We start from the raw sequence: 25673 nt of genomic DNA, 5'->3' as shown, positions 1-25673 counted from the left end.
TTGCTCATGTCAATTCCATTCTAGGTGACTCAAAAGCAGCATCCATGGAGGTGGGCTCAGAGTTTATGGTCATTTGCAGCTTGCAATACTGCTCTACCAAAGCCAGCATCATCTTGGGCCTGCTGGGTAACTGTGTAACGCGATGTAAATGTGTGGACAAACCAACAGGTGGCAGCATAGCACATATCCTTGTGCTCTGGCTGAATGGGCAATTACAATAGCCGGAGGAAGCACCTTGGCCTGGTCATAGCAGCAGCGGATACAGGCAGTAATCCAAGACGAGATTCTCTGAGTCGACATTGGACGACCTTTCATCCTGTTGGCCACTGCGACTAACAACTGTGTTGCCTTACGAAAAGGCTTAATCCTCTCAATGTGGAAGTCTAACGCCCTTCTGATGTCCAGAGAATTCAACCTGTGCTACTCCTCCGACTTATGAGGTTTAGGGAAGAAGACAGGTAAGACTATGTTCTGGCTCCTATAAAACTGTGAAACAACCTTGTGTAGTAAGGCCAGGTGTGGTCGGAATTGGACCTTGTCCTTGTAAAACACTATGTAGGACGACTTTGAGGTAAGTGCCATAATCTCGGAGACCCAGCGGGCAGATGTTATTGCAACCAAGAAAGCGACCTTCGAGGAGAGGTGGAGAAGGGAGCATGAAGCCAGAGGCTTGAAGGGGGGCCCCATGATCCACGACAGCACAAGATTCAGGTCCCATGTAGCAACAGGGACCCTGATGTGAGGGTAGAGGCGTTTGAGGCCCTTGAGGAACCTGGCAGTCATGTCCTGGGCAAAAACCGACCTGCCCTCGAGCGGGGGATGGAAGGCCGAAACAGCAGCCAAGTGGACCTTAAAAGATGAAAGGGAAAAACCCTGGAAGTTAAGATGCTGGAGATAATCCAGGATTAACTGCAGTGAGGCCTCCTCAGGTTGAATACCTTCATCTGAAGTCCAGCATGTAAACCGTTTCCATTTGCCCAGGTAGGTCGCTCTGGTAGAGGGTTTTCTGCTGCCCAGTAGGACCTGCTGAACACTGTCCGAACACTCCCGCTCATCCGCATTCAACCATGCAACAGTCAGGCCGTCAGGTTCGGATGCAGCAGTCTGCCATGGTTCTGAGACAACAGGTCCGGCAAGAGTAGTAGCTGTAACAGGGCGGCCATTGAGAGGTCCAGCAGCATGCTGAACCAGTGCTGGTGCTGCCAAGCCGGTGCTATGAGGATTATCTTTCTCTGTCCTGCTTGATCTTCACAAGGATTCTGTAGATTAATGGCACTGGAGGGCAGGCATACATAAGGGGTCCCGATGACAGGAGTAGAAAAGTGTCCAACAGGGAGTCTCTGTCAATCCCTCGAATCGAACAGAAAGCGTGGCACTTCCTGTTCTGCCTGGATGCAAACAAGTCCACCAAGGGAGTCCCCCACCTCTGGAAGATTAGGCTGACCACTTCTGGATGGTGACCACTCATGGCGAGATGAGAAAGTCCTGTGATGCGATCTGCCAAAGTGTTCCTGGCCCTGGGGAGGTGTGCGGCCACAACACACAGACGTTCCAGAGCCTGAGAGCTGCTTGGCCAAGGGCAAAGGACCGGGCACTGCCTTACTTGTTGATATAGAACACTGCGGCAGTATTGTCCATCCAGACTTGAACCACCCTGCCTTTTATATGAGGCAGGAAAGCTTGAGAGGCCAACCAGACCGCTCTGAGCTCTCTGAAGTTTATGTGTAAGGAGCAATCGTGACCCGACCAATGTCTTTGCATGCCAAGATCACTTAGAGGGGCTCTCCACCCCAGATCCGAAGCATCGGAGACCAGGGTAACTGATGGGGATGGGGCTGCAAAGGGGACTTCCTCCAGCAGTGATGCAGGGTCCAGCATATGCTTTTAGTATGTGTGACCATGCTTTTTAGTCACACACACACACACACACACACACACACACACAACCCGCCAGTCGATGTTTATAGTTACCAGACCGGAGTCTGGATTAATTTAGTGGCCAGCCAGATTGGTTGCAAAGGGGAGCCGGGCTCCGTCGGTCGCGATCCAATGCTCCTGGAGTAGTGGCAAGGCAAACCCAAATCCCTATGGCAAAGCAACTTGTTTTTATAGTTTTTGTTGTTGTTGAAATTTATTAATTTTGCTATGTCAGTTTATGACCGGTTACTCCTTAATTGGTGTTATTTTTTTATGTTAATATTCCAAAACACCTTTGAGAGGGTCATTCTGTCCCAGATTTGATTTAATTAATTATCTTTGGGGTGCCAGCCTCTACCTCAGGGTCATCAATCTGCCCTTCCTCAATCATGGATGTGCATTGATGGTTTTTTGGCGTTAATAAGTTTTGATAAGTGTTTTTGCTTTTTTTTGTGTGGACCATTTGATTAATAATGGCCTTTACACCTTATTTTTTTTAAATGCATGCCTTTTTTATTCACACAGTGTTTTACAAAAATCTTTAAAAGTACAAACAGCAATATTTTATATCAAACAAAATAACATTGTAAATTAAACCTTGCTAAATTTTATAACCAAAACAATTCAGATTAAGGCCCAGGCCTTCAACGTTACTTTAATTTACTTAACATAAATACAATACAAAATTCTGTCTCTTACTAACTAAACCTTAAAACAAAAAACTAAAAAAGCCCAATTTGTAATGCCTATAAAAAACAAACTCCCATAGTCCCAAAGGGTAATTTCTTTCTGCTATTTAAAAAAAATGGCTAACAAAATAAAACCAAATCATACATTAATTCTCATAGTACAATTATAAAATCCTGCTCCTACACTTCAACTTTCTGAAATGTTGGTTGAGGCAACGGAGGTCCAGGATGGGTCTTAGGTCCCCTTTTGCTTTCGAGATTAGGAAATATTGGGAGTAGAATCCATTTCCCCTCCAATCCTGAGGGACCTCCTCTACCGCCCGCAGCCTTAGGTTTTCCACCTCCTGAGCAATGAGTTGCTCGTGAGAAGGGTCCCTGAAGAGGGATGTGGGAGGGAGGAGCAGTTGTGAACTGTAGGTTGTAGCCCATGGATACTGTGTTGAGCACCCAACGGTCTGATGTTACTCACGACCATGCCAACTGGAAGGGGTGCTAGCAGTTGAGGAAAGAATAGGAGGGTGGATCCAGGTACTTGATTGGGGTGCCATCCTTAGGTGCAGCTTCAAAACTCCAGCCTCTGGCCCCCGTGATGTTTCAAAAGGCCAGGTTGAGTCGGCGAGGGAGAGGACGAAGGGCGTCATCGCTTAAATCCTTTGTCTTTGTCCTTTCTCCTGCAGGCACCCTGCCAGGAAGAGCCCCAGGACCTAGGAGGAGAAGGCGGAGGAGGCCAGAACTGCTTTCGGGCCTGCTGCGAAGTATGGAGGGCCAGCAATCGCAGGGTGGTCCAGGAGTCTTTAAGGCCATGCTGCCTTGCATCCATGAGCTCAGAGAAGAGCCTCACAAACTCAAACAAGAGGTCCTGGATCGTGGCCTGCATCTCTTGGGATAACCCTGAAGATTGTAGCCAAGAGCTGTGCCTCATGGCCACCTCCGAGGCAACCACTCTGGTGACCAAGTCTCTAGGATCCCAGGCCACCTGGAAGGCACCCTTTGCCACCGCTCTGCCCTCTTCCAGGATCATGGTGAACTAGTGGGCCAGGTTCTGTGGAAGGGCCTCCCTGAACTTGCCCGGGGAGACCCATAAATTAAAATTGTACCTGCCCAACAAGGCTTGGTGGTTGGACACCTGAAATTGTAGACTGGACGTAGAATAATTCTTTCTGCCAAAGAGGTCTAGTTGTTTGGCATCTTTATTTTTCAGTGTGCCACTCACCTGTCCCTCTCATTAACTGCGGACACAACCAGTGACCCTGCTGGTGTGTGTGTGTAGAGGTATTCGAATCCCTTTGTGGGGACATAATACTTCTTTTCCGCCCTTTTGGATGTGGGTGGAATTGAAGCTGGGGTCTGTCAGAGCGTTTTAGCAATCTTTAGGACCCCTGGGTGGACAGGCAGCGTGATTCGGGCTGGGATGGAGGATGGTATGACGTCAAACAGGTCATCTGATTGCTCTGCCAACTCCTCAATTTCGAGGTTTAAGTTGGCAGCCACCTTTTTAAGAAGAGCCTGATGCTCCTTAAAGTTGACAGGAGGACTGCCAGCCTGGGAGGTCCACGCCACCACTTTGTCCGTTGACGAAGACGATGAGGCCATCGCAGGGGGATGGGCGGGTTCCTTTTTGGGGATAGTTCCTTGGGCATTGGCATTTGTTGTGCTGCCCCGCGATGGATTCTGCACCATGTTCTGAACCTGGTGCCAGCAGTGCTGGGGGTTTGTCCAAGGCGGCCAGGGAAGAGTGGTGGGAATATGGAACCGGCATCATTGGTACTCCCTAAGGGTTCCAACACGGCCATTGAGCTGGCCACTGGCCCTGCTGCCATGCCGCCGCCATGCTGGTCTTGCAGGCTGATGAGGATTCGTACTCTTTTGATGATGGGCTGAACCCTGGCTCCAATTTGGACCAGCCCCGCTCTGGTGACCCTGGTGGGGCTGTGGAGAGGACCTGCGTCTGCCAAGTAACCCTTGTCAGTGATCCATGTCTAGAGGGAGGGGATTGCCACCTACCCTCATCCGGTACCGGGGCAGTGGAGATCAGTGCCATGATGGTGGACGGGAACGGATGCCTAGGAGACTGCCTAAGCGATACAGATCTGCAACAAGGAGATTGTAGGTGGGAGGCTGGCTTGTGCTGGGAATGAGGGGACCAATACCTTGATTCTGGCGTTCTGTGCCTTGGGAAGGAGACCGCAGTGCTGGGGACCAGGGCCTTCTAGCCGGCAACCAAGGTTGCGGGACTAGGGTCCTAGGCCATGGGGACAGGGACAAACGCCTGTGATCCAGGCACTGATGGTGCTCCCCTGCCCTTTGGGGAGGTCCCATGGCTGGCTTGCCCTTGGATTGCAGGGCCATAGCCACGTTCAGGGCCTGGCAAGGCATCTGCAGTGCCAACAGGCCCACCCAGCCTTTGGCCGCCTGGGCTGTCTCGGGCAATGAAGCTCCCTGTCAGAGCCGGGATTCCCTACGGCTCCTGGGATTAGGAGGTGGATCCCTGGCTGGGCTAGGGGGTCCGACCATAGCGGTACTCCTCTCTAGCTCCAGGATGGGCACGTGACCTGAACTAGGTCCTTTGCCCAGAGCTCCCTTCCCCTCCGTGGATGGTGCAGAGAAACCCTTCTTCTGCCGCTTCTTGGACACTGGTGGTGGGGAACGGTGCCGGAAGGATTGCGGTGCTGGTGGGGTGCTCCGCACTGATGCTGAAGTGCTGGGAGCAGAGTCCGGAGAGGAGGGCTCCGACGCCGGGTGAAGCATGGCCTCTATCAGGAGGGCTTTCAGGCAGATGTCCCTCTCCTTCCTGATTCTGGGACGAAAGTTTTTGCAAATCCTACACTTGTCCTTTACATGGGATTCCCCCAAGCACTTCAAATAGCTGCTGTGAGGGTCACTGATAGGCACTGGCCTGTTGCATGACGAACCTGGCTTGAAGCCCGGGGAACGGGGCATGCCCCGCTCCAGGGTGACGTCTCAGCCATGACTAACTACTATAACAACAATTAACACTTACTTAAATTGATTAAGTACCTAAGAACTATATACAAAGGGAATAACAACGGGCACTTAATGCTCTTGCAATGCAAGACAAGGTGCTCCAACCTACCGTCATGGGCAGTAAGAAGGACCTGAGAAGGCATAGGGCGGGCAGCCTAATATACTGATGTATGAGTGCGGCACTCAAGAGGGTGCTGCAGTTGAGCCTACAGATACCACTAAGGCAAAAATCTCTGACGACTGTGCACGTGGGTGCGCGCATACCTAGAATGGACTCGACATGAGCAAGCACTCGAAGAATTTTATATTACTTCATAATCTAATATATTTAAACTTAAATTTAAGTCCCTAAGGCCCAATTTCAGAAAAGTAGTTAAGCACATGTTCAAGTCTACCCCTATTTAACAAATCACTTAAACATGTGCTTAATTTTAAGGATGTGCTTAAGTCCCTTTAAAGTCAATGGAACTTAAGGGCTTTGCTGAATCAGGTGCTAAAAGAATAATAATGAAAAAAATATCTGCACTACTGCACATACAACTCTCATTAAAATGAACTGAAATTATGTATTCATATCCACTACTGAATTTAAGCCACTGGATATAAAAATCGGTACCACTTCACAGGTACTAACAATTATTGAAATAAAATAATACTAATACGAATACTACCACTACTACTAATTTTCTAGAGCTGCACATTTTCAAATGATATTAAAACATTAACCATCTAACCTTCACTTCTGATTAGCAAAATAGCTTTGAGCTCAGTTTAAATTACAAAAGCATATTTAAAACATGATTTTTAAAAATCTAACATTCATTTTCTTATCTTTATTAATAGTTTTATGTTTGTATTTCTTAATTTTTATCGGTGCCTCACTTAAGAAGAGCTTTTTGTAAAGTTTGTTGAATTAATGATAAATATAAAGATTTTATGAATGCATAAAGCATAATAAATCATTAAACAGAAATTAAGCACTGATATGAATGACATGAAAGATCTTGAATAAATTTGTTCTGAAAATTCAAAATTTCCCTCCTAAAACAACTTAACTGAATCACTAAAATTATTTAAATGCACTATGAAGCTGATTTTCCGGAGTGCTAAGTTGAAGTTAATGGACGTTGCAAGGTTCTCACCACCATAAAGCCAAATGTGATATATTTTTAATCCAAGTATAACATTTCTTAAGCTTGTATATCTAAAAATGAAATCTGGGGATATAGCAGATCCAGAACTTGACAAAATAAGAGCTATTACGGTGAGGTCTGCACATGGGGATCTCATTTCCATGAAGCAAGACTAAATTGTACAATAGGCTAGACTTTGGACACTTACAAATAATTAAACAAAAAACCCCTCAGGTTGCTTTTTCTTTTACTATAAGACTAATGTTCCATCAGGAAATTGCTCAAGAGAATCTATTTCACAATCTAACTTTATAATAGTATAAATTTCTATATAAAACACATATAAATTACTTAATTTTAGTTTGAAACATCAAAGAACTAACTCTCTGGAGCTGTGAGCAAAAATATTTCTAAGGATGCGCTAATGCAAAAGGCATAAAACACTTACTAGTGAAAAAACAGCTCCAGCAACACCAAAGGGGTTAAATTTAAGTACTATATTTATAATGCTTAAAATGTTTAATAATGCTAATGGAAACAATGTTACTAAATATGACGTTAACTGGAGATCAAATTAACCATTTCAATCTTAATTTTATAAGACATTTGAAGAATTGCTATCTAAAAAAATCTGGCATTTTTCAGATTTAACAGAATTACCGGGTAAAATTGTATTTTGTCTGAGCCTTCATCTCCTAAAACTTTACTAAATTATAGAGGAAAGAATGGATGCTGAGAGATATAGTATTTGTACCGAGGATATATGAAATAGTTTGGTATACACAACCTTCTGAGAACTGTATACCTTATGTCTCCCAGTATAAATGTAAACTACTTTAATGGTAAGCTATTTTATTATTAAGCACTATTATTCAGTTTAGTGATTTACCTGAACATGTATTGAATAGTAATAGATCTTGTACTAAACAGTTAATTGGAATAAACTCCTTAGTGAGGGAGTTTCTTCCTGGCAAATATTAAAATGTGAAATCTATTAGCGTTTACTTTTCGGAAGAACAGTTAATATCAACATATGGTCAACTTAATTGGTATTAAAGAAAAAGTTATGTTTAGTGAGGAAAGAAAGTTATTAGTGTCAGATACCTTTACCTTGAAATAACCATTTACATTAGTAAACAATATGTACTGAGAAATCACATCTATTGACTTCAGTTGGAGCTGGGAGAGCTCAGCCCCTCTAAAAATCAAGCATTGTACACATCTGTGGGAAAATATTTATGATAGCATAACAGCAGATCAAACAGTTTTGTACAAAGCTTTTACGATGATCAGTAAACTGAATTTCCTAGAAAGTTCCAATAAATAGCATTTAAAAACCTCTGCTCTGAGACTGCAAACATTTCACTGTCAAATACTTATTAGCAAAGAACTTGAAAGTAATCTGAAACAGAATAAATTACGGTAGTATTTAAGCAATAAGGCATTTAAGACGGGTTGATTATTATCCTGGTATGTTGGCATAGACTATTACACAGTAATTCAAATTTTGAAACACTTTGTTGGATTCTATTTTTTTTATGCCAGATGACATTAAATCTGGCCCACTCCAATTAACTATTTGGTTGATTACATCCTGCCTTAGTCAAACTCAGGTCAGAAACACGAATCTAGAGCCTAGAGAGACAAGGTGGGTGAGGGTAATGTCTTTTATTGGACCAACTTCTGTTAGTGAGAGAGATAAGTTTTTGAGCTTGTCTAGAGCCTAAGCAGCTGAGAGTCCTAACACAGTAAACCATCTTCATCCTGTAGTAACGTCAATATCAAATTCAATTCTGGATTTCTTCAAATCACTACCATAGGGCTAGCTATTGTTTACACCCGGTCTTTTAGGTGGAGAGTGGGTGATTTTCTACATTCAAACAAGTTTTAGATCCCATGAGCTGTTTTGTTTTTACCATCCTGTTCTGAAAATCATCCTTCCTGTTTAGGTCTGGAAGCACTCACTTTGACATTCTTCATCACTGCCCTTTAACTATTTAGTGAAAACCACACCCTCCTGTCACTGGCTGTGCATGCAGCTTACACCATGCTCCTGGCCTAATTGGGTTTGAGAGAAAAAGTCAGAATTGAGAATCAAACTCTGCCCTGCACCAGTGCAGGAACTGTATTAGCAGTGGCTCACTGGGATGGTACTGTAATCTTTTTTTTAAAAGACCTAATTCAATATTCCACGCCCATCCCGCCTCCCCAAGCTCTAGAAGGAACCTTCCACTATGCAAATCATCATATGATAGAATAATGGTGTGTGAGCCTGGCCAGCACAATAGTTCTTTCCAGAACAATGAATTTCCTGTGTATGAGAATTACCTATTCTGGCAGTTGTGTCAGTAACCTCATATTGCAAAGCAGCTTCTTGCTGCCTTAGTGATAAGATGTTACTCATCAGGCATAAAGAAAAGTTCTAAATTGTATATTCAAGCCTATTTAGACCATCGGTGCATCATGAGACAGCCAGCAGCATGATCTTTTCAGGTGGATTTCTCAGCAAAGTTTTTTTCTCTTTTCTCACTTTCATTCTTATTCTGCTGACATCTTCTTTTGCTTTCCACTTCCTTTGTTTTTCTCAGACACTAGTAACCCAATCTACATGATCATTCCTTATTTCCCCTATCTAGATGGCTTTGCTGCTCCCACTGCACTTTCTTCAGTTTGCTCCTTAATTTTCCAATTGCCCAAAACAAAACAGAAAACTTTGGTTAACATTCCTTCTTTCCTGATAGAGGAACACCATCCAAAAGCTTCCAGTTGCTATTTGAATAGAAACAGGTGAAAAAAATGCCACTCCATATGTATCCCCTTAAAAGTAGTAAAATAGTGTTATAAATGGAAGTCAAGTCAAACAGGCATTTTCTACGTAATATACAACAGAACTCTTTGCAACATAGCAAAACTATTGCCATAGCGTGAAAAAATTAACATACCATAAGTACAAATGCGTATAAAGATAATTTAAAAGTTCCTCATACAATAAATTTTCAAAACTACTAATAGGGAACCATATTAAGAGTTCCATAATTCCAGGATTTCTTGGTACACATCATTCCTGAAGATCTTTTGCACTGCAAAATGAGTTGACTTTGCTGGCTTCACACTAAACTGCCAAAACATTCAAAATACGTGGCTGTGCAGCAGCTTATAGAAGTGGTTGGTCAAATGCACAAAAGAACGAGAAATGCGATTATGAACATCAGAGTTCCTCTCTATTTTCACCCAGAAATGGGAAGATGTAAGTCATTATTCTATTTAAGTCTTCTCTTCTGTCTTTCACATTCCTCTACTCTCCAGTAGTCAATCTCAATCCCTATCCTATCCTTCTAACTGCCATTTACACCATCTTTCCAGCTGGGGAGGCTAAATATATAACATCCTTCTGAAAGACGGAGGGCCTTCTGATCCAAAGCTGCGTTAGTCAGCCATAGTGCTTGTTGACAAACAGTGGGACAGACTCTCTCTTAGCAGGGATATGAGCTGCTTTGACAACCAGGGCCAGCGCCAGGGTTTTTGCCGCCCTAAGCTGCGGGAAAAAAAAAAAGCCGCGATCGCGATCGGCTCCACCGCACCGCTTTCTTCTTCGGCGGCAATTCGGCGGCGGGTCCTACGGTCTCTCTCAGAGGGAAGAACCTGCCACCGAATTGCCGCCAAAGAAGAGCCCGACGTGCCGCCCCAAGCACCTGCTTGCTGGGCTGGTGCCTGGAGCCGGCCCTGTTGACAACATTCTGGGAGCAGCAAAATTTTGAACTACATAGAAACAGTTTAGAAGGTATTCAGCAACATATGCAATTTTCATTAATTTTTGTTTGGGCTTCTGCATACATTATATTTCAAGTCAATTAATATAATAATGTGCAATAAAGTAAAAACAAAATCTAAGAAAAACAAAATGGAAAGCACTGAGGCCTGCATAAAAATAAATATACTTTTGGTAGATAAGAAATTAACTTTTGATAATGTTCAGCTAATTGATGCAGTACTCTTAAGGAATGCAACTGATGACATATAGAGCTTCTCTGTTGTTTATAAAGGGTACAAAGAGCAACTTCTTAAAAATTTACTGAAACAATCTTACAAAAAGGAACACATAATTACTGTTGTGAAGTTATCAAATAAATAAATATTGGACATTCATGTATTTTGAATAATGTGTTCTTTAGTACTATAACGTTCATAAAGGTACTGAGTGGCACCACAGCAGAACTTGGATGGAGAGTACCATACTCTCCTCTCCCTCATTTCCCACTTATTTTTTCCTTTTCTTCTGAAGTATGTGGTCAACAATATTTGAAAAATTAGGCTTACATTTTCAAAATGGGCTAGTGATTTTGGGATCTAACTTTGTGGCTAAGTTCTTATTTATTGAATTATAATTGTTAAAACAAGTTCATTTATTTGAAGTATATAATCTTGTTCTGAAGATCAGTGTGCATCTCTTCAAAACCTATGTGGGGAGCAGAGAACAATGAACAAGCCATCTGAAGAATGAGAAGCTTTGGCTAAAACCATGCTAGCCAAACCATCCCAGACAATTTATAACAGTTTCATAACACGACTATAACAGTTTGAGAGGAAAAATCCATGTACAATCTGGTTAGAGAAATCCTACTAGCAGTAGGATCAACTGTGCTTAACTATGATAGTTTCTATCATAGTTTCAACTGAAGTAAATTAGATGGGGGCATGAAAATCGATAATAGTTTTTGGATTAATTTCTTAATGTCAGAAATTAAAAACTCTTTACCTAGATTTTGATTTGTTAATTTAAAGATACTAGCAGTATTATTTATTGAATGAATGTTTAGTAAAATATTTTTTATTATATAATGAATGTGTGTGAGAGACAGTGAGGAGGCCTAACAGATGGGTCAATTCTCTGACTCAATTAGTTTCTCTGGCGTGGTTGATTGAAGGAATAAGGAGGAATTAGCTAATCAGGCACGGGGGTGGTGGGTGAGTTAAGGAACTTACTAGCCCATCAGCACAATAGCTTGATAAAAGAAATGAAGGGTCAGAAGAGGGAGGACAAGGCTAGCTGAGCCCAGACTGAAGGAGTTCCCAAGGAAGGGAGATCCCTTTTCCTCCAAGAGCCCTGATGAACAGGGGCTAAAGGCAACAGGGTCATAGGTAACAGAATTAATATACTGCAAGTACAAGTGCTGGTAGAGAGGACTTGAATAAATTACACAGAGTGGACACTAAAAGAAGGGAGTCTGAGTGGTTTCTGCAGTGGCTCAGGATGGGGAGGGGCATACAGTATGAAATGGTTTTGTATTTATGAGGACTGCAGAAAAACAAAAAGTTTTGCAAACAGTAGAAAATAAGGATTGAAATAGTTTCCTTAATAAAACAGAATACACGGTTAAGTCATTGGTAAGGATAAGAATTCCCTGCCAACAGTATACCTTGTGCTAGGGGACATTAAACTAATGCTCAAAGGAGCAAACTAAAACCACTATCACTAGAAAAGGATCTTACATGTTCTATTGTCCAGGCCAAATTTTTTTAATAGTTTTTCTGCTGCATACCAGAAGTATCAGTTGGGCAAGTCAGAGATAGGGTGAAACTGCTTTAACTTATTTCAAATTCCTTATTTTGGTTAGATCAGCTTTACATTTTGCAATTTCTGCCATTTGTAGATACCCAACTCATGCCTTGCACATCAAGTCAGTAACCTTAGGCACAGCCAGAAGTTCAGAAGGCTCTAAATCATAAGTTAAACAATGGTGCATTAAAGCAAAATATTTTTTGTATAATAAAAGCCTTATGTGAACAAGTGACTTAGCAGGACATAATTCAGGCTAGAATACAGCCTAATATGTTTCCTTATGGGATTTGTATAAGTTTCCATTGTGCAACTACAACAATATTTTTAGTGAAATAAATAGTTTCATAAGCTATCCTCATAAACCAGGGATCAAAAGCCCAATTAAAATACCAAATTCATACCATTAAAATAAGAACAGAACCCCAAAATAAATATTAGACCAAGATAATTCTTTGACTATATATACATATATATATATATATATACACAAAATATATATGCGTGTGTATATATACCTTCCCCTCCTCAGTGTTTTGTTGACATGAATTGTGAACTTCTTCTTCTCTTATTAATTTTCCAGGCCATGAAGTCAGTCCTTTTATTTGGCCCCAGACCAAGTCACCAACATTAAACGTCCTCGGCCTGTAATGTATCAACTCATTTGAAGAAGGGGAATCTGGATTCCTTAGGTCATCTTCACTGCTGATGCTTTTAGCATCTGAAGGGCTAGGCACGCACCCATTAATGCTTTTGGCATTAAAGTCTCCATTATAATGGATATAGTCTTTAACTAGAGAACTTTCCAAACTATTTGAGGAACTTGGAGATTGCTCCTCCATGACTAGGTCTTGTTTAGAAGTGTTCAGCAACTCTCCAAACCCTCTACTTTGTTGAAGCCTATTTCCATTTATGTGTGCACATGTTTCCACAGTGTTCTCCAGTCTCTCTTTAAAACTCATCATAGTTCTTTTGTAATTGTTATACCTGAAATGCTCCTCCAACATTTTATCACTTTGACAGTTTCTCTGTGGTAACAGTATCTGATGCTGCTCACCCTGTAACAATGGCAGTGTGGAGACGTTATTGGGCCTTTCATGGCAAGGACTGCTGTGGACATGGGTTGAATGGTCTAAAAACTCCTCACACTTCCACCTATTTATCTCTCCTCCAGGGTTTTGCTCCTCTTCCCACTGTTTTCTGGGTGTGTTGCAACCTGCTGACTTGTAATATTCAAATCCATCCCCTTCACTTGAATTTTTACTGTGTTCTGAATTCTTCAGTATTCGTGCCCCTCTAGTGTTTCTTATCCTACCATCGTGATCAGAAACACCAATGTTTCTTCCATGGATTACTGCACTGACAGCACTAGAAAGATTTAATGGGTCACCAATTGAGGCTGTGAAGGCACTCATGGCACTCAGAGCTGGAATAGGACTCATTTGTGTTGTACTGCTAACTGCAGTGGTGATTACTACTTGCATTCCTTTGCTTGCAGCATCTACGACTGCTTTGTAGATAGCATCGACTGAAGAATCACCCTGAGCAGCTACACTGAGGCCATCCTTTGCCTGTTGTCTTAGAGCTGGTTCAGTCCTTTGCTGCAAATCACAAGCTGTATCTTGAAAAGGAGGAAGGGTAGTGTTGGAACTCTCAGGAACTGATGTTATACCCATTTGAGTGATCATTCTTTTGTTTAAAAGAGCAGCATCTTCCTGCATTCTCACCTTAAAAATAGGAAGGAAAAATTATAGAAATGTATGTTTTCATTGAATGCTATATTTCAGAAGACACATTCATTTAATTCAGTAACTATGATGGTTACACAACAATGACACATTTTGTCATCGTTGTACATAAGCAGAGGGCTACTTAAATCGTGGAGAAATCACATGTTTTTCTCTGACTGGCAGAATCAGAAAAATTTCGCAGATGTGTTCATACAGTATATTCCATGCCACCTTCCCTACAGCTGCTGCTGGCAGTGGCACTGCCTTCAGAGCTGAGTCCCTAGCCAGCAGCCTCTGCTCTCCTGCTGCCCAGCTCTGAAGGCAACACAGAAGCAAGGGTGGCAATATCACAACCCCCCACAACAGCCAAATGTCATGGTGTGAGACATGTTTTTCATGGCCATGAATTTGGTAGGGCCCTATACATAAATGACAAAGATTGTCACTCAATGAAGAGAATCATAAAATGAAAAGGCAACTCAAAGCATAAAATAATATGCATATGAACACATAACACTAGCTTTCACACTTTGTTCAAAAAGGCAAAGCTTTGTAAGAACAGGTGGTATCTGAGATGATAAAACTTTCAAATCTCTCCTTTTGTAGCCACATTTCCACCCATCTTTCTGAGTGCTCTCCTTTTCTGAATGAAGTCATTCTTACATTAAAAGTCCTAAACAACTTAATCCATGCTCATATCACGGTACCCAAATCTATTTCCTCCTATTCCTCCCTCAGTCTCTACTTTCCTCCCCAGTTTCACTCTTAAGTGCTCTTTTTGTCTCTACCCACTCCCTGCTTTGTATTTTCTTGGATGCAACCCACAGGCTTGAAATTGCCTCCTATTTGTCATGTGCAAGTGACCTTACTTTTCCCTTCTTATACACTTCTTTTGGGAAGTCTTCCTACTTTTATCCCACATCAACCATGTCGCCAACTCTTTGCATTGTAGCTATTATTTCATGCACTATTATAAACTTAATTACATTTTGAGGAACCTTGCATATTATGTTTGTATTTGTCATGTACATGTCATGAGAGTGAAGTAAAGATAATAAGCAATATTAATACTTGTGAAAGTCTGAATAGAAAAGATGCTTTAACTAGTTAAGCCAAATATTTGTAACTACTGCTTTAAATACTTACCATTACTAAACACTTACATAATTCAGGACACAAAGAGAAAATATAAGATACAGCTAATGATTACTGTGATTTTGCAAACACGGGGACATTTCTAGTTGTCTAGACTGACAAAATGATATGTTGTCTTTTTTCTTCTTAAAGAATAAAAGCTTTTCTGGCACTATCACCTGCATTTCTGCTGCCTTCATGTTCTCAGTTCTGCAGCACTATAATAATGTTAAGTACACACTGTAACTCTATTTTTGTTCTCTATCTCAGCTGATACTTTCACTGTCATTCTGTTACTTTAACATCTGAATTTACATTATCAATAGAATTGTCTGTTTGGATGGAAATGTGAAAGGGAGATATCATTTAAAAAAAAAAATTTATTATATGTCTGTCCTAATCACTATGGGCCTGATCCAACATCCCCTAAATCAATGGTAGTCCTTCCATTTACTTTAATGGGCACTATTAGAAAAAGTCAGTTACTCACAATCACCTCCTATTTCCTATTAGAATCACAGAATATCAGGATTGGAAGGGACCTCAGGTGGTCATCTAGTCCAACCCCCTGCTCAAAGCAGGACCAATCAGTTATTAGCTCTCCTTCTCCACTAAGTAGGGAACCTACATTTTCGTACTCTCTCTCTTGCTCTTAATGTACTTATAAAGTCTCTTCTTATTGCCTTTTATGTCCCTTGCAACATGTAACTCAATTTGTGCCTTAGCCTCTCTCCTTTTGTTCCTACATGCTTGTGCTATTCTTTTGTAATATATCTACATTACTTATTCATTATTACATCTAAATAATTAGTGAGGATCGGGCTATTGTTTTCTACTACATCGTACGTTCCTTATTCAGGATCAGGTTAGTAGAACCTGGCTAAAGATTATGGCTTGCTGGCTGTGAAGGTGTCCTCCTCTGAGTTTGCTAAGAAGAGTAAGCACATTTTTCAATACCCATGCTCTTTTCGGTGCTTCTCTTACTGACAACTACTGTATGTTAACTTTTTACCACTCAGTCTCTACAATTTATTCTCAACCAGGAGTTTATGATCACACTTTAAAAGCAAATTAACAACGCCTGAAAGTTAATAACAGCTGTCAATAGATGCATATTATAAGTAGTTCCAATAAAATAAAAATGACACTAAACGTATAAGTAAAAGATATATAATTTCAGTAACGTGTTTCTGATTTGCAAATACAAAATCCATACTAAAAAAGGGCAACCAACTGCATAAAACAAATTGTTTTAACCATTCAATGAAAAAGCAGAATATAGATACCAATTGTACTATTAGAAATTTTTAAATTCACTCAATATTGATTTCAGTATGCTTTCTACCTGAAAATTTTGAAACAGACAAGCCATGGGGTTTGAGTTGTTAGCTGGTCCAGGAATTGTCGGTTGACCTTGAAACCCCTGGATATTCTGGTACCCCTGGAGAAGCTGATGTTGCTGCTGATTTGAAGGAAACATCTGATTGTTGTTTAACAGTGACTGGAGATGAGTCAGTTGATGGTTATTCAAAGTAGTGTTTATTGACGACATGTCACCTGCAATTCCAAACATATGGAAAAGTAAGTCAGCATAGTTTTCAAGAGTCTGTGAGAGTTTCCTTGAGTCACATTTTAACTGAATGGTAAACAAATACTGACACTCTCTGTACAACAAAACTTTTCCCATGACATCTTCTGTACCACGATCTCAAGGAACATGTCTCCTACTATTTATTCCTTCATTTCTTCAGCATTCTTTCTTTCAGGTTACATCTATATGTGGACTCTTTCTAAAGGATTCTGACATGACTGTCTTTCATTATGGAATAGCACACAGCCAGGTACAGTAGAATGAGCATCAGTGGTATTCATTTTCTTAGAAATCCATTCTTAGCTTCCAAAGAGCGACTGCTTCAGACCATACCAACATCCTCCCCTCCTCCAACTTTTTGATAACCATGGCACTGCTGTTTGACTTGACTACACAATGATCCAAGGCCTCTTGAACACAAAAATACACTAGCTAACTCTACTAGTCCTCTCTTTTCTAGATACAGGAGAAAAATCTCATAAGGAAAAACAAGCTATAATTAAAAAAAAATCTGCATTTTGTATCAAAAGAAAAATCTCCTAAGTAAATTAAAATGTAAAAGAACAATATCACAAACAATAGGAAAATAAATACTTTGCGGCCCCTGATCCTATGAAATTATCAAATAAAAGAAGCCTGAAAGAGGATTTTGCTCTTGAGTTAACACAAACTAATGTTTTTCCTAAATTTTATGGTTGTGGAATCAGCTGATGAAAATCAACAGACATTTTATTTTAGAAAAAAAATTAATCCTAATTCAGTAGCAATCCTAATGCTAAATTAAATGATATTATAAAAGTAGGGATGAGTTCACAGTAACAATGTTGTAGCTTGACATAAGTAACAGAGTTGCAATGCATTCCAGCTCTTTGACACAATATTTTGGTCATCCTACTGGTATAGTTATTTGCTTATTGAGTCCAAACAGCACAGAACACAAAAAATATCACGTTCTGAGTAAATTCATCAAGAGACTAGAGATTTAGGAGAACAGTTTAGGCTTAAGAGTTCATCAGTTATGTAAGGACTTGTCAGGTGTGATACCGTCAGTTTCTAAACTACAATGAAGAAATGAAAAACAAAGAAATATGAAAACAGAAATGTACAATCAAGGGCTAGAAGGGGCAACCTACTTTACTGAACTTGTGCAAGGCTTTACTTGGAGTGCTTTATGTACATATAGGACATGTGCTATGGTTTTGGCATATTTTTGATTTAAATGGAAAAAATGCACTTGGCCATTTTTAATGGACCGCACAGCTACTCGTACTAACCCTGTGATGCCACATATATTTGAAATAAAACACCGCATCCCAAAGATGCACCTGTGCTTTTGTTACATGAAAAATAAAAGGAGTTAAATTTGCCTGACTGTATTTAAGTGTATGTAGTAGGTTTGGTGGCATCAGAATGAGGGAATGGAAAATAAAATTATATCCAAAAACAGTATTAAATATTGCTGAATTTTTAAAAATTGCTATTTAAAATTTCTGACAGTAATGGTTGTTTTTCTCTAGAAGTATTCAATGACCTGTGACATACAAAACCCTTTTAGAAATAGTGCAATGAAATGGAGTCTTTAATAATAGAAAATAGAATCAGAAACTCTCCCCCCAACCTTTTTTTTTTTTTTAAATCTGTGAAAAAATTTAACTTACCAAGCAGACCTGTCCCCAGTAGAGGGTTAAGTAGCTGTGGCACCACAGAGTTATTGTTGAGTTTAGCTGGACCAGATGTATTCCCAGCATTATTAGATATGTTCAGCAATGTTTCTGCCATTGACACCACTGCTGTCCCACCAAGTGTTGAGACAGACAGTGCTGTCACTGCTGATGATGTAGTGGTTGTGGTAGTGGTTGCCTGGGAGGAGGTTGCTATGGATATCTCTGGATGATTAGCAGTGTTGCCCGATGCGGAGTTCAGGACACCTCCCAACAGCTGGGGATTTAAGGCCATTAATCCCGAGGCCCCAGTGACAGCTGGGAGGAGCAAGGGGTTAGAAGTAGTGTCAGTGCCTGTAAAGCTTGGTATAGGGTTCCCCAGGGGGTTGGTTAAAAGGGTCTCTGCTCTGTTGCTGTCTGACTGATTGCTTGGCAAATGGTCTGGTGGGGCTGTCATCTGTGTTACTGAGGGTAAAGGGTTATTTTGCTGTTGTAACAAATCTGAGATGGTCAAATTGAAAGATGGTAGGGGAAGCATGGCAGCTGCTTGGGCTTGATTCTGAAGTAGGGCTGCTAGAAGCTGAAAATGAGCAGGTTGTAATACCTGCCCATCCATGTCACTGGAGAGAAAAGCTAGCGCAGCATTTACACTTGGGTTGAGTAAACCTAAAGGGTTGAGTATGACCTCAGACTTGCCTTCTCCTGCTGAAGGCTGTAGTATATTTAATAGATTCTGGTTTAAGAGATGTTGTTGATTCACTGGCAAAGAGATAGGTAGAGAATTGAGAAGGTTTGGATTCAAAGAATGCGGAAGATTGTTGTTTGAAGCGCAGTTCTGTGGAAAGTGAAGTGTGTGTTCGTGGCCAACAAAAGGGAAATCACTCCCAATGGGCAGCTGGCTCGGAAGTGGGTTTCCAGCTGCAGTAGTGACTATAACACCATCTTGAAGAACGGATGTTGTCTTTGTGATGGCAGGTTGGCTGGTTCCAGCTATGGCTATGGAAGATGATGGTCCTGAACCCCCTGTAACACAAAACAATACATATATTAATAATGTTTATTGAAGGACAAATACTATCATAATTGCAACAATAACTAGACTCATCCAAATTTAGCCATATTCAACACTCAGATGAAGAAAATTCAAACAGCATGATTTTAACATTTTTTAATAAGAAAGACAATTTGTAATGAATTATTTCAGATACTACACAGAAATGCCATTGCCACATCACAACTGGAATCCTACTTAAATGAAAAACTTACGTTTCTTTTCAAACTCCTTCAGCAGAGAATTGTGTAAGAGGATTTCATTATTTTATTTAATGTATTTTGGATTAGTCTAGGACTGAAAACTACCCATTTGTTACTATGTTCAGTCTTGAACCCACACTATATCCACTACTAAAATGATCAGCGAAGGCCTTAAAACCTAATGGTAAAGAGTATGGTCCCAAGATTAGATCCATGAATCTTGGCTCCTAGTTTCCTGATTCTATTCCCAACTCTGCCACTGTATTGCTTTTTCCATCTGTAAAATGATCAGAACATTTCCCATTTCACAGTATGTTTTGTGAATTATTGTTTGTAAAACATCATTTCTGTCATCTCTGGAGGAAAGCATAATTATTAATTATTATTATTATTGTGAAATTTAACTGTCAAGTTCCAGAAAACGTTAAAGCCAAATACAAGTTGCCAAGGAAAACAACAGAAGTTTTCTTGAAGGAAAAGGTAAAGTCATTTGGGTGGCCTGGATGAATCCTTTGCTTAGAGTGGCAGAGAAGTCCAAAGCTTCCTTGCTGAGTGGATTTACAATAAAGGCTGTTGTTTATTCAAGACTGGTTATTCTTTTTCTGTTTCTGCATATCTGTCTATCAGCCTTAAACAATGTTGAACTCCACAAATAAATGATCTGTTTTCCCCTACCTGAAGGAGATTTCTTATCTGAATTGACAGTAGTTGTATGCAAAAGAGGTGTCAGAGGAGCAGGAGAAATAAAACAGAATGTAACCACCTTCGAACCATACTTTTCAACCTTATATGGTGACCAAAGAGATGCCCTGGGTCTCGGAAAACATAAATAGTAAAAATGCAGATTAATTTGATAAAATAAATAATTTTTTCTGCTATCTTCTATTGAAAAGCTGCAGCAAATTCCACTGTGTAGCCCGCTGATCAGATAAAAATCAGAGAGCATCAATTATAATTTAGCAAAACTCCAGAAACAAATACTATTGGAAACTGGGAGTTCAACTACCTTCAGAGAATTGTTAAAGACAGAATCCAATTTTTTATCTGACACCTCACAATACCATCATTCAAGAAGTGTAAAGTATTGACAGTTAAACATTACATATAGTTATATATATTACATGAGATGTCAACTGTTGAGCTCCTTGGGCCAAGGATCATGCCTTCTTTTCTGGGAAGCAACTACAATATTATGGCACAATAAACAAACAAAAATAAATAAATAAATAAAATGTTGCAGCTGAAGTTGACAGAAATCAAGGTGGTAATCATAAGAACAGGATTTCACAAGCTCCCAGGGCTAGCATGTTAGCAGACATATATAAATGCTTTCATGATTAGTAAATTTCTCCAGGCAGCAATCTGGAACCCATGACAAAAACATAAAAACAAAACACAAACTGTTCCTCTCCACATGGCTGAGAACGCAGGAAGAAATATGTGGTCTGGAAATATATATCCAAAGTGGTAGGCAGCTTCCCCCAAAAAGCTAATTAAAAACTGAAAATAAAACTAGTTCATAAGGAACCTTTCAAACACTGAGATGATGAGGATGTTGAATGGCAACAGAATGACATGAAAGAGAATGAGAATTACAAGTATGTCAAGTAAGTCTCCTATTGTACCTGTTTCTGCAGACTAAAAGTCTCAGAGAAACAAAGTCTCTAAAACAAAATGTCATAGAAAAAAAAATCTCTCTCTCTCACACACACACACTTGCATGGAACATGACCACATCAACATAATGGAATGTTATGTTACAGGTTTGGGTTTTTTTTTTCTTTTTAATGAGAGTTTGGCATGGTCGCATTGGCTCCAAAAGGCAACAACATGCATGAAATGTGTAATTCATCCCAACTGAGTGGGATGAATAATTTAGAAATAATTTTTCATTTCTCATACCTGTAAGCCAGACATCCTTAATACCAAGAGTTTGATTGTACAGGTCCCAGAGAACAGAAACCAGAAATAACTACTATATTTTAGAAACCTCTGAAAACATTCTTAAGTAACTTAAGTCCTTAAAATATGCTACAACATATTGTAGCATATTTTAAGGACTTTCCAGGGCTAGAAGCAAGTTACTTGCATTTCACTGGAAAGCAGGGAAATTTCCTTTTCTAATAGTATAAAACTCCCATTTCTAGCTCTGATGTGTCAGGTAAATATTGGTATCTATTAGTAGTGCAGGACTGAATGGTGAAGGAGAAAACACGATTACCCACCTTTTGAAACGGTTGTTCTTCAAGATGTGTTGCTCATGTCCATTCCATTGTAGGTGTGCATGCGCCCACGTGTGTGGGCGCTGCAGACTTTTGCCCTAGCGCAGGGGACCTCAAACTTCATTGCACCGCACCCCCCTTCTTACAACAAAAATTCCTACATGACCCCACAAGAGGGGACCGAAGCCTGAGCCCGCCCCAGGCGGGGCGGGGCCAAAGCCAAAGCCCAAGAGCTTCAGCCCCAGGTGGGGGGGTCTGTAACTGGAGCCCTGTCACCCAAGGCTAAAGCCTTTGGGCTTTGGCCCTGGGTGGTGGAGCTTAAATTTTGGCCTGAGTGGTGGGGCTCAAACTTTAGCACCAGACCGCAGAAAGTCTAACGCTAGTCCTGGCAACCCCATTAAAATGGGGTCACAACCTACTTTGGGGTCCTGACCCACTGTTTGAGAACTGCTGCCTTAGTGGTATCTGTAGGGCTGGCTGTGGCACCCTCTGAAGTACCGTGCTCGTGCGGCAGTATATCAGGTGCCACCAGTTCTGAGTCCTCTCAGTTTCTTCTTGCCGACAACTCCGACAGAGGGGCAGGAGGGCGGGTAATGGAATGGACATGAGCAACAAATCTCGAAGAACAACAGTTACAAAAGGTGGGTAATCGTTTTTTCTTCTTCAAGTGCTTGCTCATGTCGATTCCATTGTAGGTGACTCACAAGCAGAATACCTGGAGGTGGGCTCGGAGTTCATGGTCTTGTAGATTGGAGTACTGCTCTGCTGAAACCAGCATCATCTTGAGCTTGCTGGGTCAGCACACAGTGCAAAGCAAACATGTGGACGGATAACCAGGTTGCGGCACGGCAAATTTCTTGGATTGGCACCTGAGCAAGGAAGGCCGGTGATGACGCCTGCGCCCTAGTCGAGTGAGCCGTCACGATCGCTAGTGGGGGCACCTTCGCCAGCTCATAGCAGTAGCGGATGCAGGCCATGATCCAGGACCAGATTCTCTGGGTAGACACTGGGCAACCATTCGTCCTGACCGCGACAGCAACAAACAATTGCTTAGACTTACAGAACGGCTTTGTTCTATGTAGAAGGCCAGTGCCCGTCTGGGTATGCAGCCTACATTCCTCATCAGTCGTATGAGGCTTTGGACAAAGGCCTGTTGATGTCTTGACCAGTATGGAACTGGGAGATAACTTTGGGCAGAAATGCCGGGTGCAGATGCAGCTGGACCTTATCCTTATAGAAGATCGTATAAGGTGGTTCCGACATGAGCACCCTGATCTCGAACACCCTATGGGCCAAAGTTATGGCAACCAAAAAGGAGACTTTGCAGGAGAGAAGCAGGAGGGAGCAGGAAGCAAAGGGCTTGAAGGTGGGCCCCATGAGCCTTGACAATACAAGATTCAGGTCCCAAGATGGTACCAGGTCCCGGACATGCAGGTAAAGGCGCTCCAGACCTTTCAGGAACTGCGCCGTCATGGGATGGGCAAAGTCCGACCTGCTTTGAAACAGAGGGCAGAAGGCTGAAATGGCCGCAAGGTGTACCTTGACTGAAGATAGCGACAGACCCTGGAGCTTAAGGTGCAGCAAATAGTCCAGGATGTCCTGCAGTGGGACCTCTTCCTCATGAATGTGAAGATCCAAGGCCCAACACGAATATCGCTTCCACTTTGCAATGTAGGTAGCCCTGGTGGAGGGTTTCCTGCTGGACACCAGCGGAACACCAGCATTCTTCCACACTTAGCCACCCAGTAGCCAGACGGTCAAGTGCAGCACCGCCAGGTTTGGATGCAGTACAGCGCTGTGGTTCTGGGACAGCAGATCCGGCCGAAGAGGCAGCTGCACCAGGGTGGGTGCCAAAAGACTCAGCAGCATGCCAAACCAGTGTTGATGAGGCCACGCTGGGGCTTTGAGGATAACCGTCGCTTTGTCTTGCTTTACCTTTAGCAGAACCTTGTGGATTAATGGTATCGTCAGGAAGGCGTACATTAGCGCTCCTGACCACAGCATCAGGAAGGCATCCAACAGGTAGCCCTTGTCTCTGCCCAGGAGAGAACAGAACACGTGGCACTTTCGGTTCTGCCTGGATGTGAACAGGTTCACCCAGGGAGTTCCCCACCTGTGGAAATCTAGGCTGACCACCTTTGGATGGAGCGACCATTTCTGGAGAGACGAGAAGGTCCTGCTGAGGTGATCTGTACGGACATTCTTGGTTCCAGGCAGGTGGGTGGCTACCAAATGAATGGCATGACACACAAAAGTCCCAAAGGTGCCACTCTGCCTGTTGATGTAATTCATCGCAGCAGTATTGTCTGTCAGGACCTGCACCACCTTGCCTTCCAGGTGGGGTAGGAAAGCCTGGCAGGCCAGGTGAATTGCTCTGTGCTCCCTGACATTAATATGAAGGCCTAGCTCGTGTTGTAGGCAGATGCCCTGGGGGTTGAGCTCGCCCAGATTGGCTCCCCAGCACAGATCCGATGCATCAGAGACCAGGGTGAACGACGGAGATGGGATTCCAAAGGGGACTCCTTGCAGCACCAACTTAGAATCCCGCCACCAGTCCAGAGACAAGAGGACGTGGCTCAGCACCATGACCACTCGATCTAGGGGTGCCTGTTGGAAATATAGACTGAGGCCAGCCACGCTTGCAGAGGCCTCAGATGAAGCCGGGCGTGGCTGACGACGTATGTGTATGTGGAATGTGGCCTATCAGTCACAGGCATGTTTGGGCTGTGGTGAGTGGTTGGCTCTTTATGAGGGAGATCAAGTCTGTCATCGCCTTGAAATGCACTTCTGGCAGGAAGGCCATGGCCCGCGTAGAGTCGAGAACTGCTCCGATTAACTCTACGCGTCGGACTGGCGTTAACATGGATATTTCTGTATTTATTAACAGGCCCAGGTCACTGCAGGTGGAGCACAACAAATCAAGGCTCCCGTGCACCTCCTCCAGAGACCTGCCCTTAATGAGCCAGTTGTCAAGATACGGGAAGATCTGGACCCCTTGACGCCTCAGGAAAGTCACCATCGGCGCCATGCATTTTGTGAACACTCCGGGCCAAGTACAGGCCAAAGGGTAGTGCTGGAGTGAACTGGAAGTGGCACCCAGCCACCATGCAATGCAGGAAATGCCTGTGTCTTGGGAATATGGAGACATGAAAGTAAGAATCCTTTAAGACAAGAGCGGCGTACACCTGCACCCCCAGCGTTCCCCCCGAATCCAGGGAAGGGATGATGAAGGCCAGGGAGACCATGTGGAACTTCCAACTTCTTAAGAGACTTATTGAGGCCCCGCAGGTCCAAAATGGGTCTGAGGCCCTCTTTTGCCTTCGGGATTAGGAAGTAGAATATTCTTCCTTCCATGTCTCGAGGAACCTCCTCCACAGCTCCCAAGCTTAGGAGCTTCTCGACCTCCTGAACAAGGACTTGCTCGTGAGAAGGGTCCTGGAAGAAGGATGGGGAAGTGGGGGGATGGAAGGGAGGGGTGGCCAGGAATTGCAGGGTGTAGCCCCGAGCCACTATGTCCAGGACCCAGCAGTCTGACATAACCCACAACCAGGCTGAGCAGTAGGGGAAAAGGCTGTTGAGGAAAAAACTGAAAGGATCTGGGCAGTTGACTGGTGTGTCATTCCCGAGCGCACCCTCAAAATGAGCACTTCTGGCCCCCCAGTGCTTCTTTGGGCCAGGATGTGCAGGAGACTGGGACTACGAAGGGTGGCAGCGGCTGAACCCAATGTCCAGTTTCCTTAGAGGCCCTTGTAGAGGCTGCCATTGTCGAGGTGGCGGAGGAGGCCGGAATGGCTGTCTCG

General features: G+C 42.4%; 1 protein-coding gene across 7 annotated transcripts in view; it reads right to left on the bottom strand.

Annotated features, from left to right (window-relative positions):
* The window catches only part of MBD5 (methyl-CpG binding domain protein 5), a 242743-nt gene that overhangs the window by 26941 nt on the left and 190129 nt on the right, over nucleotides 1-25673 (bottom strand). For 6 of the 7 annotated variants that reach the window (XM_034785452.1, XM_034785449.1, XM_034785451.1 and 3 more), the window contains 3 exons: nucleotides 18395-19420; nucleotides 16491-16702; nucleotides 12800-14008 (listed from right to left, as the gene is read on the bottom strand). In XM_034785452.1, coding sequence (XP_034641343.1) covers nucleotides 12800-14008; nucleotides 16491-16702; nucleotides 18395-19420 — 2447 coding nt within the window. The remainder of the gene's footprint in view (nucleotides 1-12799; nucleotides 14009-16490; nucleotides 16703-18394; nucleotides 19421-25673) is intronic. The other variant, XM_034785454.1, reaches the window with a different exon arrangement.

The sequence above is a fragment of the Trachemys scripta genome, chromosome 11 (genome assembly GCF_013100865.1).
Source record: "Trachemys scripta elegans isolate TJP31775 chromosome 11, CAS_Tse_1.0, whole genome shotgun sequence".
NCBI lineage: Eukaryota > Metazoa > Chordata > Testudines > Emydidae > Trachemys > Trachemys scripta.
The sequence above is the reverse complement of the archived record's forward strand: the minus strand, read 5'-3'. Positions and strand labels throughout refer to the sequence as shown.